This window comes from Lonchura striata, chromosome 33 (assembly GCF_046129695.1).
Source record: "Lonchura striata isolate bLonStr1 chromosome 33, bLonStr1.mat, whole genome shotgun sequence".
Taxonomy (NCBI): domain Eukaryota; kingdom Metazoa; phylum Chordata; class Aves; order Passeriformes; family Estrildidae; genus Lonchura; species Lonchura striata.
In genome coordinates, this window is record NC_134635.1 from 3,317,490 (window position 1) to 3,336,928 (window position 19,439).

General features: G+C 49.4%; 2 protein-coding genes across 2 annotated transcripts; one reads left to right on the top strand and one right to left on the bottom strand.

Moving 5' to 3' along the window:
* The first annotated feature begins 2,361 nt into the window (after positions 1–2,361).
* On the top strand, positions 2,362–2,745 carry LOC110476921 (claw keratin). The gene has a single exon (XM_021542216.3). It carries the CDS (start codon positions 2,362–2,364, stop codon positions 2,743–2,745), a length of 384 nt encoding a protein of 127 aa, XP_021397891.2.
* A 12,323-nt stretch (positions 2,746–15,068) lies between these two features.
* On the bottom strand, positions 15,069–18,014 carry LOC110476920 (feather beta keratin-like). The gene is made up of 3 exons (XM_021542215.3): positions 17,986–18,014; positions 15,454–15,723; positions 15,069–15,347 (listed from the first exon to the last, which is right to left on the bottom strand). The coding sequence occupies exons 2-3, from the start codon at positions 15,707–15,709 to the stop codon at positions 15,313–15,315; spliced, it is 291 nt and encodes a 96-aa protein (XP_021397890.2). The 5' UTR covers positions 15,710–15,723; positions 17,986–18,014; the 3' UTR covers positions 15,069–15,312.
* Between the last annotated feature and the right edge of the window lie 1,425 nt (positions 18,015–19,439).

Sequence of the window (19,439 nt, forward strand, 5' to 3'; positions counted from 1 at the left end):
GGTCTGTCCTTCAGTCGGTCCTCATCGAACGGGGATGGGCCGGGGGCGTTCCTGGAGCTCTCCCGGCTCTGGGCAGGGCTGGAGCTTAGCAGGGCCCGCAGCCTCTGGAGCCGCCGCAGCTGCCTCCAAAACCTCCAAATCCCCCAGAACCTCCGAATCCCCCAAAACCTCCAAATCCCCCAAAGCCCCCGGAGCCGCCGGAGCCCCCACGGCGTCCGGAGGAGCCGCCGAAGCCGCCTCCGACGTAGGGAGCTCCGGCCGAGCCCACGGCGCTCTGCTGCGGGAAGGAGCTGAGGATGGGCCCGGGGAAGGTGACCACCGAGGCCGGGGGCTGGATGACCACCGTGGAGTCGGGGCACTGCCGCACGCAGGGCTGGTTGCAGGTGTCAGCCAGAGGGGCCGGGGAGGCCACGCCGCAGCTGGGGATTCCGCAGGACATCCTGGAGACTGGTAAAGGCTTCTGGAAAACACCCGGGAAAGAGGCAAAGGTGTGAGGGAGGAGTTGTGCTGAGAGAGATCCCCAAGAGCCTTCGGAGAGCTGCACTTACCCGGGTGATGAGAGGAGTCAAGTGCAGGAGTGTGGATGGAGCTGTGCAAGGAGCTCGGGCCTTTTATACAGCCCAGAGAGCCTGGGGCTTCAGGAAAGGGGGTGCGGGCAGACCCCCCCTCCAGTAATTATGCATTCACGCTGAGAAACTTCATAAATTGAGGGGACGCGGACAAATTCTGTCATAAATTGAGGGGACGCGGACAAATTCTGTCATCCCCCCATTGTGGACATTGGTGTGAACATGAGTGGACAAGAGAGAGGCGCTTGCAGGGACGGCCGTGGCCCATCATTACGTGACAGGCACGGTGCTGCTGGAGCTCAGACAACCAATAAACCCTGCTCTGTCCCTAATCCCTCACCTTGCTGACAAAGCATCCCAAGCCTCCTTTTGGACACAACCGTGCCCAGCCCTGCCAGCCCGAGCCCCAGTGCCACCATGCCCTTGAGCCAGCCGTGCCCAGCTGGGCCTGTCCTGGGCCAGGCCAGGGCCAGACTGGCTCGGGGGGGCTCGGCCTACAGCCCCTGGGCATCCCTTGGAGTCAGCTGGGCAATCAGATGTGCACTCGGCCCAGGCTGGAAGGTCTGAGGGGTTCTTGGTCCTTTCTCTGCTTTCCTTGCTCCTCTCTGTTTGTGTCCCCTTACTCGTTTATCCAACTCCTGGTCCCACCTGAGTCATGCCTACATCCATGCTGAGGTGGATCTTTGTTGAAGATTCATCTGGCACGGGATCTCCCCCTCTTTTCACACCACCATCAGGGGAATCAGGGGTTTAACAAATCCCCCAGCCGCAAAAATGTCTCTTAGTGATTCTGCCTCCCAGAGCTCTCTGTACCCAGCCCTGTGCCGGGTGGGGTGACCCCCCTGGGGTGGAGATGGGGGCTGCTGTCCCCCTGTGTTCCCCCACTCCGGGACTCTGCTCCTGCCACGTTTGGCGTTTGGGATGTGCTCCGAGTGGGTGGGATGGCTTCTCCCTCCCGGCGTCCCTATTTAGCAGCTCGTAAAAAGGAATTAATGACAGATGTACCGGCTGTGCCCAGCCTTTCAAAGTGCTCCTGAGTGATTCTCAAAACTCCTGTGCATGAGCAAAGTGGGGGATTAGTGACAAATCAAGGTTTATTGGAGCTGTGAGCTTGGCTTCAGCAAAAAACGATCTTACACACAGCGATTGGTCACGGTCTGTCCCTTCAGGGCCTGGTGGCTCTCCAGGGCACTTTTACTCGTTCCTAGTGCCAATTAGGATGGATGCAATTACTCCACGATTCAGTTTGTGTCATGAGGTTTGTCCGCTTGATTCCATGGTTCGCTGGGGCTCCAATCATCACTCCCATGGACGGTGCCCCAGGCACTCTGGGGTGTATAAAAGGTCCGAGGGCTCCACAGGGCTCCATCCAGCTCTCCCCACTTGACTCTGCTCATTGATCGCTGTGGTGAGTCCGAGCCTTCCCTGCATCCTCCCTCGCTCCTCTCTCCTTCCCAGGGAACCTTTGCCGCACATTTCCCGAGGGGTCTCTGTGCCCGCGCTGCCGCGGCTGTGCCAGGGCAGGCTTGGGGGGCTCGGGGTTCCACCATGGGCTCCAGGCCTCGGGAGCCTGGCGCTTTGGGTGAGGGAGTTTTCCTTCATTGCCACAGGCAGCTGGGCATTGCAGGAGCCGTGCCAGCTGTGCAGGGCTTTCCTGGGAAGGCCAGGGATTATCCCGAGCCAGTCCTGGGCCACGGGGAGTGGGTGGGCGAGAGCAGTGGGGTTTGGACCGAGTCCTCAGCGTGAGCCGTGGCTGTGCCTTGTCTTGCAGCTCTACCAGCCGAGCCGAAGGATGTCCTGCTCCAGCCTGTGCGTCCCCAGCTGCGGGGTGGCCACCCCGGCCCCCGTGGCTGACACCACCAACGAGCCCTGCGTGCGGCAGTGCCCCGACTCCACGGTGGTCATCCAGCCCCCGGCCTCGGTGGTCACCTTCCCCGGGCCCATCCTCAGCTCCTTCCCGCAGCAGAGCGCCGTGGGCTCGGCCGGAGCTCCCTACGTGGGAGCCGGCTCCGGGGGCGCCTTTGGCAGCCGTGGGGGCTACGGGGCCCTTGGGGGCTACGGGGGCTTTGGGGGCTACGGAGGTTTTGGGGGTTACGGTGGCTTTGGGGGTTTCGGGGGCTCTGGGATCTGTGGCCGCGGTTCCAGGTCCCTGGGGGGCTCCTGTGGGCCCTGCTAAAGCCCGAATCCCGGCGGGGTTCAGCGCTGCCCCTGCCCGCGGGCTCCTCCAGCTGCCCCCGCTGCCCCGTGCCACCGGGGCCGGGCTGGAGCTGCCGCCGCTGCTTGGGGCCGGCCCGGCAGCCCCGGGAGCTGCAGCGTCCCCGGCACTGCCCGGTGCCCCTGCGGAGCCTCGGCCGGCGCCTTCGGGGCTCCCCGCGCTGCCCCCAAAAGCTGTCCCCTCTCTGCCAGCCCCGCCAGCCGTGCCGAGCCCGGGCTGAGGCTCTGCCCTGCTCTGCCCCGCTCCGAGCCCCCAGCTCGCCCTGGGCAGGGGCAACCTCTGCACCACAGCCCTGGGCTGGGCCTCGCCGCTGCCTTGGGATTGCCGTGTTTCCAACGCCTTGCTGCTGGTTTGTCTCTCACTGACACCGCCTGTGGCCTTTGCATCCACAATAAAGAATCTGCATTGCACAAACGATTTCTTTTGGTATGGATTTCTTCATCCTGGCTGTAAATGATTCTCCAACTGAGTGATGGTGTGGAATGTCCCATTGTGGAATCACAGGATGGTTTGGGTTGGGAGGGACCTTAGAACTCATTTTGTTCCACCCCGTGCTATGGGCTGGGACACTTTCCACTGTCCCAGGGTGCTCCAAGCCCTGTCCAACCTGGCCTTGGGCACTGCCAGAGAAGGGGCAGCCCCAGCCTCTCTGGGAAATCCATCCCAGGGGCTCTCCATCCTTGCCGGGGACAATTCTTGCCCCGTGTTCCACCTAACCCCTCTCCACGGGTCTGAGCCCATTCTCCCTTGTCCTGGCACCCCATCCCTTGGGAATTTCTCTCCCCTTGGTCCTCAAAGCCCCTTCAGGTCCTGCAAGGCCACAATTGAGTCACCCCAAAGCTTCTCGAGGGTGAACATTCCCAGCTCTCCCAGCAGAGCTGCTCCATCCCTCAGATCCGTCCTGGAGCCTCCTCTGGGCTCTCTTCTCTCCCTGAAGTTGTTTTCCAAACATTCCTGGAGCTCTGGTAGCCCTTGGGCCGTGCCCATTCCCTGGGGAGTTTGGGCAGTGCCCAGCGCCCTCTGGGGGAAATTTTCCCTGATCTCCCACCCAAACCTCCCCTTTTTATTTTATTTATTTTTTAAAATGTGATAAAGGAAAACAGAAAATGTATTTCGTTAGAGAAAATTTATTTGGAAAGTGAAGCTTTCCTACAACTGTGGAACAAAACTGTACAGGAAACAAAGAGCATCGTTCCAGAGGTTCAGCGAGGCTCTGGCAAATCACCAGCATCCGTGATGCCGCCTGTGAAAATGGGGAATTTCCCTTTTTGGCAGCGTTGCCCGTACAATTCCGAGCATTTCAAGTCACCTCTCTAAGCTCAGTGCCAGTAAAAAAATCCGGGATAAGCCAAAGCACGGCGGAAGCAGACGACTGCGCTGCAAAGCTGCGGGAGAACAGCTCTAAACTAAGGGAAAACAAACCGAGGAATCGCACCACGAGCCCGCCTGCCCCGGGGCTGAGCTCCCGCGGCTCTCGGGAGGAGCCGGAGCAGCCCCGGGGCCGCCGCCGCAGCTGCCCCGCGAGCGGCAGCTCGCATTTCACCCGGAGTTTCCCCTGCTGCCCGTCCCGGCGCTCAGCACGCCCAGCGCTTCCCGGAGCGGTAGGAATTGCAGGGGTGAGTCCATTGCGAGGAGTAGCTGTAGGAGTATTTGGGGGCGCAGCGCGGCTCGGCACGGGCCAGCACCGGCGCCGCCGCTTTGTCCCCCGCCGCCTCCAGCCTGGCCGCGACCTCGGCGGGCAGCGCGGCCGCGGCCGGCGGCTCGCCCAGGGCCACCTCCGAGGGCTCCGAGGCTCCCACCACGGTTTGCTGCGGGTACGTGGTGAGGATGGGCCCCGGGAAGGTGACCACCACGGGCGGGGGGTAGATGATGACCCGCGAGTCGCCGCAGGCCACCACGCAGGGCTCGTTGGTGCTGCTGGCCAGCGGCTGCGGACACTTGGGCTCGCAGGGAGGGGGACAGGCCAGCTGGGTGGAAGCCATCGCCCGGCGGTGCTGGGAGAGAGCCTGCGGGGTGAAAAAAAACAGACAAAGCTCCAAAAGCGAAACGAACGGCTCCTGGCAGCTCTTGGCTGCCGGCGTTTGGGTCTAAAAGATCATCAGTGGAAATTGGGATAGAGACAGAAATGGAGCGCGGGTTTATTGGCGTTTGGGTCTAAAAGATCATCAGAGGAAACTGGGATAGAGACAGAAATGGAGCGCGGGTTTATTGGCGTTTGGGTCTAAAAGATCATCAGTGGAAATTGGGATAGAGACAGAAATGAAGCGCTGTTTATTGGCGTTTGGGTCTAAAAGATCATCAGAGGAAACTGGGATAGAGACAGAAATGAAGCGCTGTTTATTGGCGTTTGGGTCTAAAAGATCATCAGAGGAAACTGGGATAGAGACAGAAATGGAGCGAGGGTTTATTGGCGTTTGGGTCTAAAAGATCATCAGAGGAAACTGGGATAGAGACAGAAATGGAGCGCGGGTTTATTGGCGTTTGGGTCTAAAAGATCATCAGAGGAAACTGGGATAGAGACAGAAATGAAGCGCTGTTTATTGGCGTTTGGGTCTAAAAGATCATCAGAGGAAACTGGGATAGAGACAGAAATGGAGCGCGGGTTTATTGGTGTTTGGGTCTAAAAGATCATCAGTGGAAATTGGGATAGAGACAGAAATGGAGCGCTGTTTATTGGCGTTTGGGTCTAAAAGATCATCAGTGGAAATTGGGATAGAGACAGAAATTAAGCGCTGTTTATTGGCGTTTGGGTCTAAAAGATCATCAGAGGAAATTGGGATAGAAACAACTGGAGCTCTTGTTTATTGGCATTTGGCTCTAAGGGTCCTTAGAGATAATCGATTTCAAGACACGAGCCGAGCGCTGGTTTATTGGCATTTGACTCTAAGTGGTTTTTAGAGATCATCGAGATCTCTCTAAAAGGATATTGAGCTCCAAACTCGGGAAAAGACAAGAGCAGAGCACCCGGTTATTGACATTCTAAGAGATAACTCGGGTAAGAACAAGAGCCGATCGCTTGTTTGCTGACCTTTGGCTCTAAGACCTTGTCAGAAATAACTGAGATAAAAAAACAGAATTGCTCTCTTGGCTATTGACATTTCCTTTTAGGATCTTGTTAGGGATAATTGAGAAAAAGACAAGAATTGATCTCTTGGCTATTGATATTTCTTTTTAAGATCTTGTTAGGGATAACAGAGATAAAAATCAGATTTGATCTCTCCTCTATTGACATTTGTCTTTAAGAGATCCTGGGAGGTAATCTATGTATAGTTTTATCTCCCACCTTTAACTTCCCCGCCCCGATTTGCTCTGAATTCCTGTTATATTTTCCTTTTCTCCTCTTCCACGGGAGCAGAACTCCTCCTCTTTCCTTCCGTGCCACCTCCGAGCCCCGGCCCTGCCCTGAACCCTCCCGGCCCTTTGGAGGAATTCCCGAGGACGCGCTCGAACTGGTTCCCACAGCGCCTCTGTTCCTCCCACGCGGGGAAAAAACAAAAAACAAAAAACACCCGGAATTTCCACGTATTTCAGCGTGGGATAATCACCTTAGCACCCTGCTTAAATTTTTATTACTTTCCTTGCAGATTCCTGTTGTTTTCAAGCAGGAAAATATTCTGCTAAAACACAGGGTGGGAAAAGCAAAAGGCTGAGAATAAGTGGGAGTGTTAAGTGCTCGTTTAATTAATGAAACGTATAATTAAAATATTTATATAAAATAAGATATATATTAAAATATTTCTGTAGTGATATAGTCAAGCCAAATAAGAAAATTACATTTTCACCTAGGGAAAATTAATTAAGTAATATTTGTTTCTTCAGGTTAAATTCTCACATAAAATGCTGGTGCAGCATCAGAATATTTTTTTAAGGTTGTAAATCAAATTTATCTTTTTGATTATTAAAAAACCCATGCAGGGCATTTTCCTCCAAATTCCCTCAAGTTAGAACGCAGCACTGACCTAGAGAAATGCTGAATTTAATCTCTGTGAAAGCGCTTTAGGATTGTAAATCAGTTTTAAGAGTTAGAAATGAAAGTTATTGGCACAGTTACATTAATAGTCCATAATAATCGCTTGGTGTAGTGGCTCCAATTAAATTAAGGATGAGCTGATCCAAGCAGCAGCAGAGCTGCACCGAGCTCACTTCCAAGCCGGATTTTCCAGAGTTTTCCATGAATCCCACCGCCCTGGCGATGTTAAATCAATTCCTGAAACTTTCCCAAATATTTCTGTAGGATCAAGAGACTGAATCCCTCATTCTCCCATAAATTCCAAACCCCGGGAAAGCCCCGCTTTGATTTTGGCACCCTTCTCCCAGCACGGAAAGCACCAGCAGGACAGCGCCCCTAAATCCCTCAGAACCAGAACTCCTGCAGCCCCGATTTTGAGGAGAAATCCACGCAAGAGCAGAGGGAATCTGGAGGGGTTTAGAGCCCAGACTTACTCAGAGAGGCGGAGAGGAGGAGTCGGGAGAGGCAGGGAGGAGATGCGGCTGCAGAGGGGTTTTATATCCTGCCCCGTGGCCGGGGGCGGCTGAGCCAGCCTTTGCTAAAGCGCTTTAATGACTCGGGAGCGCAGCCCGGCGCTCGGATCGCTCCTGGAGCCGCAGGAATTGTTTTGCTCGCTGTTTATGATTATCTAAAAACCGCGTTGGGCAATAACCCCAAAAACGCAGGTGGCAATCCGCCAGGTCTTTTCATCTCGGAATTTCCTGCTTTTCCCCTCCCGGTCTCATTAAGGGGTGAAAATGCAGCGAGAATTAATGAGGTTTTTTTAGCTTATCTTGGCTAAAAGCTGGAGTGCGCGGGGAGTCTTGGAGTGCCAGGGTGATTTTCCTTATGGGAGCAAAACCTGACACAGGGAATCGTGTCCGTGCCTCGTTTATCAAACCAGGGATTCTTTCCCATAATATTGGTGGGATTTACAGATGCGCTCCGAAGTCAGGGGAAGGATCTGGCGCAAATCTGAAGAGCAAAGCTCGGGGTTATCTTTGGAATAAAAACGAAGCCGTTCATGAATTATGCCAACCGGGGAAGTTTAAAATGAGGAGTTTGATGGAACACTTTCCATAATTTATTCTTTGTGAGCTCACAGCAGCCCGGATCCTCTAAGATGTCATTACCGTGATTACCAGGAACTGTTTTCCCTGGATGACAAACTCGCAGAGGTTTTGAGATCCTCTTTGAAATCTCATTTTCTGATGTCTCCGGAATATTCCCGATAAGCCTTGCGGGATCTCTGGAGCTGCCTCATAAAATCAGAATAATTCCTGGCATGCCACAAAGCTTGGGATGGTTTTACCTCGTCTCAAGGTGGGCATTTCCAGGCTCAAAAGTTCCCTCCGGAGGGAAGAGGGAGTGAAAAGAGAAAAGAGCACCGAGATTTTGGGAAGATCCTCCCAGTGGCTTCTTTGTGAACAGGGAAGAGTTGGGACCGTGTGGGTCCTCTTGGGATCACGTCCATGGCAGAGGAATCCTGTTTATTTTTCCCCCCAGGATTTAATCCTAACGAGGTTGGATGGACGTTGCCTATGAGGAGGAGCCCAAAATCCTGCCCTAAACCCGTCCATTTTCTTTTCCTCCTGAAATCTCCCGTGTTTTTGTTATCACCTTTTGGAATTTCTTGCTCCAACACCTCCTCCCCCTTCCCAAAATTTCTGCTCCAGCCTAGGAGGATTAAAGCACAAGGAGAAAGTGTGGAATTCATCCCTCGGAAAGGATTCCAGCTCTCCTCAGTTTATCCCTGTGGCATTTGGGAATTCCCAAGCCGGGAACCGAATCCTGGCTGGCAAAATCAGTCCCTGGAGCACAACGGGATCAACTTCTCCCCAAACCCCTCGAAATGCAGAAATCTGGTGAGGAATTTTCTCTTTTCCACCCGCGTTTTGTGTTTTTCTCCAGTGCCTGGATTTGGTTCGTCAGGAATTTTGGAGTCAGGGATGGATCCAGGCTGAAGGAAGGGGAGGTTTAGGGGGGATCTGGGAAGGAATTTTGTGAGAGTGGGGAGGCCCTGGCACAGCTTTTCCAGGGAATTTCTGGGAAAATACATTCTCAAAACTCCCCCAAATCGGGTTTTTTTCAGAATTAAGAGACTGAAATACCTCATTCTTCCATAAATTCAAAAGTCTTGGAAAAGCCCCCACTTTGATTTTTGCACTCTTTACCCGGCACAGAAAGCAGAGCAGGAAAGCGCCCCAAAATCCTTCAGAGCCAGAATATTTATGCAAAGTTCAGCCCCAACTTTGAGGAGAAATCCGCCAAAAGGAAGAAATGTCCGAGTCCAGGCTGGAAGGAGCCGGCACCGCGGCAGGGCTGGAACTGGGCGAGTTTTAAGGCCCCTTCCAGCCCAAACCGCCCCGTGAGTAACAAAGGGAACAAAGAGCGAGGGCAGACTGCAAACCCCACAACACAGAGCCTTAATATCCATTCATCCCAAATCGCTGCCGAAAATTACATCCTTGAGCAGGGCAGGGGCAGCTTGAACGCCGGTTAATTCGGGTTTTGTGCCCGGACCGGTTCGGCGGGGCTGCGGAGCCGCGGGGCTCGCTGCTGCGGCTGAGTCAGGAGCGCTGCCTCACGCAGGAGTCATCAAAGGCAGCAAAGATTTGGGGTGGGAGCGCTGCTCCCCGAGCTTGGCAGCCCCGGCCGTGCCCGCTTCAAAGCGGCTCTGCCCGCGGAGCTCAGCGGCACAAAGCTCGCGTCAGCAGCAATTCCGCCCATCGGGCGGGAGGAGCTGCCCAGAGGGTGATTAACGCAATTAACGCAATTAACGCCCCGCTCCCCGCGCGCTCTGCGCTCTCAGGAGCTCGGGTTCCGCAGCGAAAGACGGAGAACCCCAAAATCCAGGCGGGGACCCCCGGCCCGTTCAGGGCAGGGAGAGACCTCGGTCGGTTTTGGGGTGCTGCCCAAGAGGCGGCGGCTCCCGGGGTGGGGATAAATCCCCAAATCCGCCCAGGGAAGGGGTTTGGGGTCGGTGGAACCCCGAGCACACCCGGGGTGTCTCAGCCTGCTCCAGGAAATCCTCCCCGATCCCAATTTCCTGCGCTGGGGAGGGCTGGAGCAAACGGCAGCTCCTGGATCGATTAATGTATCATTTATATATGATAAATACGATATTTATATTGCCCGTGGGGCGGGTGCGAGGCAGGGATGCTCCGCTCCAAAAAGATCTGTCTGGTCACGGGAGCTGAGCCTTTCCTGGAGGTTTTTTGGCTGATAAAAAAAGGGATATTTTTTCTTTTAGGATGGTCCAGCCTTGCCAGGACCCCGAAGTGTGGGGGATTCTGAGGCTCACTGGGGTTTTTTAGTCTTTCCAGGGCTTCGCAGAGCAGCTGAACCCCCTGAATTCAGCAGGGGGACCCAGGATTTCTGCTTTTTGTTCGCTTCTAACTGGGATTAAACCAGATTTCAAATCCTGAAAAAATAACAAAAGGATAAATTCAGGGAATTAAATGTTGGAGGAGTGCAAAAAGGAAAGGGAATGAAGGGAGGAGGCAGAAGAAAAACATCTCCCATTACAAGTGCTGACCAGAGCTGTACTGAGGTAGAATATATATAAATATATAAAACAATTACAAACATCATACAAATAAATAGAAATATTATAGAAATAAATAGAAATATGATATAAACAGTATACTTATTCTACAGTTGTTATGTAAATATATGCAAATGAGACACCCTATATGTAAATATTTTCTATGAATATTATACATAAACATCATACATAAATATCATAGATTTATATACTAGTATATAATTGCAAGAAAATGGAAATGCCAGGTTGGCAGGGCAGAAAAGCAAATCCAATGATATAAATTATATATATAATTATATAAATGCTATAAAATTATATAAATGATATAAAATCTGCTCAGAGCACACCTGAATTCCCTTCTGCTTGTTTTGGGGTTTTTTTTTGTTTGTTTTTATTTTTAAAAATTAATTCTGGTTCTTGGTGTTTGGCTGGAGCTCCAGATCCGAGCTCCCTCGGTGACTTCGCGTCTCCCTCTGCTTGCCCCAGCTGGCATTGCACAACCTGCCTCAGTTTCCCCACAAAACCCGAGACTTTTCTGCTCTCAGCCGCCCCAAACTTTTCTTTTTTCGGCATAAAAGGGGCACCAGGAAAGGCACCAGGGAATCTGGAGAGGGACTTTTCCTCAGGAACCGCAGCGCCAGGACACGGGAATGGGGTCGGGGGGGAATTTGGGTGGGATTTTGGGTTGGAATTGTTCCCTGTGAGGGTCCCAGGTTACTCCATGGATTTCCCACCCCTGGAATGTCCCAGGCCAGGCTGGAGCCACCTGGGATCATGGAATGAGCTGATTTTTTCTCGTTCCTGCCCATGGAAGGAGAGGATTTCCGAGCTCTACTCCAATCCAAACCATTCCAAAATTCCAAAGTTCTGTGCTGCCCTGAAATTCAGTGGATTTATAAATGTGGATGCCCAAGGTGCTGCTCATTTTCCTGCAGTCAGGCAAGGATGAATCCCAGACTGGTTTGGGTTGGGAAGATCTGAAATCCCGTCCCATTCCACCATCCCAAACCCCAGAGACCGATCTGGGCTTGGTGTTCCTCAGCTTTGTCACATGAAGACTAAGTAAAACCAAATAAAATAAAATAAAACTCAATAAAACAAATAAAAGTAATAAAAACAAATAAAACCAAACCAAAGAAAACCAAACAAATCCAAATAAAACCAAATAAAAACAGATAAAACAAATTAAATCAAATAAAAAAAAATTCTAAAACTGAAACAAAATTAAAACAAATTTTACAAAATAAAAACAAGGCCTGCCCCACCCTGGCTGTGACAAAACAACCCCAGGGATGATCCCTGAGCATTCCTGGGATAATTTGGCCTGGGAGAAGGGGCTGGAGGAGCTGTTGGCACCATCAGGGCAGGAATGGATGGGTAAAAATAAAAACCGAGCTGTCAAAGCCTGAACATCCCTGATTTGTGATGTGGGGCCTGAAAATGCCTTCCAAAGTTCTTTGGAATTATTGCCACCTGATTTTAGAGTTATTCCCTCCTGATTTTGGAATTTTGTCCTGTAGGTTTTGGAATTATTCCCACTTGATTTTGGAATTTTTCCCACTCGATATTGGAATGATTCCCTCTTGATTTTAGAATTATTCCCACTTGATTTTGGAATTATTCCCTCTCAATTTTGGAATTTTTCCCTCTTGATTTTGGAATTTTTCCCACCTGATTTTAGAATTATTCCCGCTCAGTTTTAGAATGATTCCCACCTGATTTTGAAATTATTCTTTCTCGGTTTTGGGATTTTTCCCCACTCGATTTCGGCATTATTCCCTCATGATTTTGGAATTTTTCCCCACTCGGTTTTGGAATTTTTCCCAGCAGGATGGACCCCTCCCGCTGCCCACATTCTCCGGAGGGTTTAGGGCAGGGAAAGCCGGGGTTGTTTAATGGGAATAAACCACAGGAATGCAAAAATGGCTGCGGGGGGCGGAGCCGGCTGTTTTTAGCAACCTCTGGGCGTGGCAGCGCTCGGAGCCACCCTGGTCCTCCCGGGGTGGCCCCGGGGTGACAAATTCCGGCCTCTGCTGCCACCAACCTTCCCCCGGGCTCAATTTAATGGAAATTCAATCCCCCGGGGGCTGGAGTATTAGCGAAGCGTCATTAATGAAGATTTCTGTTTAATTGAGTGACGTCATCACCCGATATTTGAGCATTTGGAGTGTGATAAGGCGTGGTTTGATTAATCCCGGTTTTTTTGTCCCGATGTTTAGTGTAGGAAAAGCAAAAATAGGGGAAAGATTTGGGATTTGTTTACTCTAAATATCCGTAAATGTTCCTGCTTGTTCCTAAATATCTGTAAATATTTATTCTAAATATATGTACATTTGTCTATTCTAAATATATGTATTTCAAAAAAGTTGTTTATTCTAAATATCTGTATTTTTAAAATATTGTTTATTCTAAATATCTGTAAATGTTCTTGCCAGTTCTTAAATATCTGTAAATGTTTATTCTAAATATCTGTAAATGTTCTGTAAATTTCCTGGGAGGATATTTGGGATATTTGGGGATTTTGAGCCAGTCCAGACACTCAAAATCCCCAAACATCCCAAATTTCCTCCCAGTGAAACCCCGGGCGATGCAGCCGCACCCTTGAAGGGAGGCGAAGTTTGGCTCCCACCTCGGAATTTCCGCCAATTCCTTCACCCAGCCCCGGAGCGATTCACTAAAAATCCCAAACCAGCTCCTGCCCCAAAATAACCCAAAATAACCCTCCCGAAAAATGCCGCTCCCAACGCCCATCCTCGTGCAGCTGTTGCCCAACATCTGGATGTCCAAATCCGAATTTTCGTGTCGCAAGGCTTGTGCACGGAGATAATTAATGTTTGCGCAGCGCTCCAGCCCTCTGTCAGCACGGGAAGGGGCTGGTTTGTGGAAAAAGCCGATTTGCACATTTCCTTTGAGGATTAGAGGAAATTAAGTGGATTGGTGTGGACAGAACACCCCGGCGGGGGTTGAGGGAGGATTTTGGAAACGTGATTCCCTGGAAATTCCAGTGGGGGATCGTCAGCTCGTTAATTCTCAGCTTGATCACTCGTTACTCCTACCTATTACCAAATATCAGCTAATACATACATCATCCTTAATATTTATATTTATTTCTTTCACATCTTATGGTGCACATCCCTACGCTGATCATCCTTGCCTATAATATATAATATTTATATTTATCTCTTTCACACGTTGCAGATTTTCCTTGCCCATAATAGATAATATTTATATTATGTCTTTCATATGTTGCAGATGGTCCTTGCCCATAATATCGAATATTTATATTTGTTTCTTTCACATTTTAAGCTGCACATCAGATGGTCCTTTCCTGTAATATAGAATATTTATATTTATTTATTTCACAGGTTGCAGATCACCCTTGCCCAGCTTGTTCTAACCCCAGGGAGGGTGACAGTGCCCAGCTCCTGCCTGTACACACTTGGCCCAGGATTTTTGTCCTATTTTTGGGGAACAGCCTGAGTCGGCTGGAAAATTCAACCCAGGGCTTCAATTAATTAAATAAATCTTCATTTTTGTGCTGGGCCCGGCACCCAGAGGCAGCAGCATTTCACCCCAAAATCCAGGCTGGATGAACTCTGGGAAAAAGGCAAAATGTCATTAGTTTTGCTTGGTGAGTTGGTTAATGCTGATGTGGGGGGTGCTGAACCTCAGGAAAAGTCCCAAAGTCACTTCTGGGACCAAAAGCGTTCAAAAGAAAATGTGGAGGAGAAAGTTTTCCGCCAGAGCTGGAGTGACTGGACAGGGGGGTGGGTGCAGACTGAAAAAGGAGGAGTTTGGGTGGGATTTTGGGGAGGAATTGCTCCCTGTGAGGGTCCCAGGTTATTCCATGGATTTCCCATCCCTGGGAGTGCCCAAGGCCAGGCTGGGACCACCTGGGATAGGGGAAGGTCCCTGCCCATGGAACTGGGGTGGGATTTTTGGGGATTTAAGGTTCCTTCCCATGCCAAACCATTCCAGAATTCCGTGGGCTGGTTTAGATGGGATTTTAGGGATCAATCCTTCCCTGGCCCAGGTGCTTCCATGGATTCCCCATCCCTGGGAGTGTCCAGGGCCAGGCTGGATCCACCTGGGCCAGGGGAACGTCCCTGCCCATGGCAGGGGTGGCACAGGATGATTTTTGGGGTCCCTTCCACCCCAAACCATCCTAAAAAAGCAGAATCCAAAAGTGCATCTGCATGACAGCATTTAATGGGAACGAGAAGCTGAATTTACAAGTGCAAAACTCACTGGAAAGGATAAAATCAAAGAATTCCAGGAGGATCCACAACAAATCCCCACTCCCATGATTTTCATAGATTCTAGCAGAAGGATTTTGCAGAGAGATTTGCTCTTACAATTGCTGTATATATTTTGATTTTGTGGGGGTTTTTTCCCCTGTCTTGTATCAAATGAGATAAAGAAAGGCAAAGAAGCTGGGAGAGTGGTACACAGTGGGGCTAAGCAGGAATAAAGCACAGCAAGGAGCTACAAATTCCTAATTTTCAGAAATGCCAAGTACAGCTGATTTATTTATTTCTTTTAAAATGCCGGTTCAACAAAATTTGCAAATGAGGAGGAATTTGGGTAAAATTTAATTTTGGAACCCAAGATTTTCAGTCATATTGTTTGGGTGGATTTTGTAATTTTTTTTATTTTGAGATAAATTTATAATAAAACATCCATGTCGGCATAAAAACGAATTTATTGACACACAGCTTTTAGGAAACCAAAAAAAAAAAAAAAAAAAAAAGATATATATATTTTTTTAATTCTTGGAAAATTTTGGGCTTTGGTTTGCCCTAATTTGGAATGAAGTCAATAGAGAAATTTCAGTTTTCTCGTAGTTTGGAAATTCTAGTCCTCGGGCAGGTCTAGTTCCAGGAGTCCCTGGATTTATGGACTCCATGGGAACCTCGGGAGCTCGGCACTTCTACAATCCATTATCCATAAACTTTAGTCGGGCTCTGTCTGACCGCTCAGTTGTGTTTTCAGTCTATCCACAGATATCCAGGCAGGGTTTAGGTTGGCCTGCAAGTTCCACAACAAAACTGGGATAAGTGAGGAGGAAAAGGATTAAAACTCCCCGGAGCGCCCCGGAAGGAGGCGTTCACACCTGAGCCCAAAGCGCACCTACCCCCGAACCCATGGAATCCCTGGGAGCCCAGGAAGCTCCTGATGTCCAGCAGGGCCGTGGAGCCCACCAGGGTCTGCTGGGGGAAGGTGGTCAGCGTGGGCCCGGGGTAGATGACGGAGTAGGGGGGAAAGTCGGGCTCCACGATGTCCACCACGGTGTCGGGGTACTTGATGACGCAGGTGTCGCTGCGGGTCACGGCGAAGGGCTCGGGGCACGCCAGGCCCACGGGCAGGCAGCACTCGTGGAAGGGAGACATGGGGCAGGGCAGAGCTGGAAATGAGCAGGGAAAGAGGGAAAAATGAGAAACAAACATCCTCGGTGTGCCGGGAAATATCTGGGATAAATATCGGGGTGTTGGTAACGCGGTTATGGGGATTTACGGCAAATTGGGAGCCCAGGTGGGAGTTGAATTTTGCAGGAATTGAGCAGGAATTCAGGTAGCAGTTGAATTTAGCCTGAAATTGAGCAAGGAAAGAAGGAAAAATAAGAAAAAACATCCTCAGTGTGGCGGGAAATACCTGGGATAAATATCAGGGTTTTTGTAACGCGGTTATGGGGATTTACGGCAAATTGGGAGCTCAGGTGGGAGTTGAATTTGGCCTGGAATTGAGCAGGAATTCAGGTAGCAGTTGAATTTAGCCTGAAATTGAGCAAGGAAAGAGGGAAAAATAAGAAAAAACATCCTCAGTGTGGCGGGAAATACCTGGGATAAATATCAGGGTTTTTGTAACGCGGTTATGGGGATTTACGGCAAATTGGGAGCTCAGGTGGGAGTTGAATTTGGCAGGAATGGAGCAGGAATTCAGGTGGGAGTTGTAATTCAGGAATTGACCTGGAATTGATCAGGAAAAGAGGGAAAAATGAGAAAAACCCATCCTCGGTGTGGCAGGAAATATCTGGGATAAATATCAGGGTTTTCGTAACACAGTTATGGGGATTTATGGCAAATTGGCAGCTCAGGTGGGAGTTGGATTTGGCCTGGAATTGAGAAAGGAAAAATGGAAAAATGAGAAAAAATTGTCCTTGGCATGGTGAGAAATATCTGGGATAAATATTGGGGTGTTGGTAACACGGTTATGGGGATTTACGGGAAATTGGGAATTACAGAGAGCTCGGATGGGAGCTGAATTTGTCCAGTTTAGTTTTCTAGCCAGGAACCCCTTTTCTTCCTGATTGATTTTGTGCTTTTCAATAGAATGATATTTTCCAGACCATCATCATTTTAACGCCAAAAAGCTTTTATCCTGCTGCTTCTCTTCCCAGGATTATCGCTGCGTCCATCCCACTCTTATTGCCAGCGGAAAACCACGACCCCCAGCTCAAACCCAGAGTTTAAACTCGGGTTTTAATCCTCGTTTCAACCCCCAGTGTGGAGGCTGGAGCTCGTGTCCTCCTCCCACCCTGTTCCAAGTGGAGCAGTGAGATCCACCCATCTTTTATGGGTCTCATTAGGGACCAGCTGGATATTTGAAATCCCAGATCGCTTTAAGCCCAGCCTGATATCGAGGCCAGATTTTTTTGGGCATGGTTTAATTATGGATTGAAGGCTGTGCTTGCCCTGGATTGTGCCCACACGGATTGGGCAAGGAAAACATGGAGGGAGAACAGATAATTTTCCGCATTTTCCTCATTTTACCTCTGTGGAGCTGCTGGGGGAGAAATTAAGGGCTGGCAAAGTTGGGGCTTGAGGTCATTCCCTAAATAAGTCCCCACTTCACTCCAGGAATCTCTGGGGGAGACAACATCCAGGGGGGATTTCTCATGTCTCCACCTGAACATCCCATTTTAACCTTTCTGAGTTAAAATATCTGTTTTTTTTTTTTTTCCCCAGCTGATTCAAGTCAAATCTCCTTAGACTTGAAAGTGAAGAAAAGGCAATCACCGGGGATTTTTCCAGCTCAAAAGCTGGATGTGGAATGGCTGATTTTGGCTTTGGGAAAAGAAGATTGGTCTGGGGGTTGGGATCTTTGGGTGATTCCACATGATTTCTAAAGTCTCATCCCAGAACTCCTGAAAGGAGGTGAAAAAAGGAGCGCTTGGATGTTCCTGCTACATTTGGAATTCAATACTATAAATATATTTTAACCTAAGCCAGCAGTAAAGTAGATTTTGAGTAAGGAAAATCTGTGTTCTGCTCTCTGAAGGATTGGGAAAATATTTAGGGCAAGTTCTCCAACTTAACACCGGAGCCTCCTGGAAGACAGCTGAGGGTGAGAACATTGTAGAAATTAAAATGATAATTTCTTTAATGACACTGACTCTTTAGAATATGAAAAGAGCACCATGGAATTATTGAGACTCTTTAGGGATTCAGAGGGAGTTTTCTGTGCCCTCCCTAATTTCCATGAGCTGAGTGTAAAACTTCAATTAACTCCAAACTAAAGGATAATAAAAAGGCTTTTTCTGTCAAAACACCCCCTTGTCCTTTCACGAGCTCTCCCTGTCATTTGATATTCAGATAGCAACAATAACAATAATAATAATACAAAATAATTGATTTAAAATTCAATAATTGACTCAAAATTGACTTACCCGGATCACCCAAGGAGGAGAGGAAAAGAAAAGTGATTAGGGAGGCTTCTACGTAGCAAATGCTTTTATACACGTCCCCAAAGCGCCTGGAGGATGTGACACCCTCTTTGCATGAAGTCTTAATTAGTTGCAAAACAAACTTTGCTGCCTGCATAACTTCTGCGAGTAATGAAACTGTTTTGCTCCCTGTTTGTGTTTGTTCCCTCCCGGAGCTTCCCAGAGCGTGCTACGCCCTCCGGGCAGGATTCACTTTGTCCTTTCAAGGGCCAAAAATAGGGCTCGATCTGCTGCTAATTAACCACATTTCAGTTATTTCGGGGCCTGATCAAGGGTTCTTTTATTGGCATCGGGTTTTCCCTCTCAGGTTCTGTGAAAGGGAGCTGCAGTGGCATCATTTCCTATCAGGGAGCAGCATTGTTTTTATAATTTCCCAGTGCGGATGGGATTTTTTATTATTCCCAAAACACTCCCGGGGGCATCAGCTGTACCCCTGCACAGCCGGACACCCACGGAAAAGGAGAAAGAATAAATTCACAACTCCAGAATTCTCGATAAACCCCACGAATTCTCAAGAAATCTTCAATTCCACGGCGTCAGTAAACACCTGAACAGTGAACAACCCGCGGGGAAAGCTCAGCCTTATCTTCATCCGCTCCTTCCAAATCCTGGGATGGGGTTTAAGAGGAGCAGCTGGATTTGCTCCCGGGATTTGCTCCCGGGATTTGAGGGGTTTGACCCCAGCGCAATTAAAGGCACCCAAATCCCACCCACGGTTCTGGCTCCTGACTCAAGGTGAAATCACCGAGCCTCACTCGGGCTTGGTTTTGTTTGTTGGTGCTTTTTTCCCCCCTTCTCCCCCAGTTTTTTGGGTTGGAAAGGATAAAATCGTGGGAAAGGGAAAGTTGGAACCACCCAGATTTTCTGGGACGGAATTAAGGTGGGGGGCAAAAGTAGGCAAGAAATTGTTCTGTCCTGATGAAAACTTAATTTAACACAAATTAGGGATGTGAGTTTAATATAAAACCATTAAAATACTGGAGAAAATGGCGGTGGGTAGTTTATCAACTTTTTTGAGTGAACCAGACATGGATTTAAAATGTTTTTATTAAGATTCTAAAGAGGAAATCAACGACAGAAAAATCATATTAAAGACACAAATCAGGATTCCCAGAGAAAGAGATTTCTGAGCGAGGCAGGAACGTTTTGGGATAACAGTCCCCAGACGGTTTTATTTCTTTACTACATAAAAGCTGTCCTAGATTGAAATCCTATTGGAATACCGGGATGGGACGCACTTAAATATTCGGGGACACTCTTAAAAGTACAATTCCACCTCCGTGTTGTGTCCCTGACGCCCAAATCTGCACAAATCCCTTGGGATCAGCACGAACCTTTTTGTTCCCGAGTGCCCACAAATGCTTTTGCCTTAGGACCCCTCTCCGGCTGCAGATAAT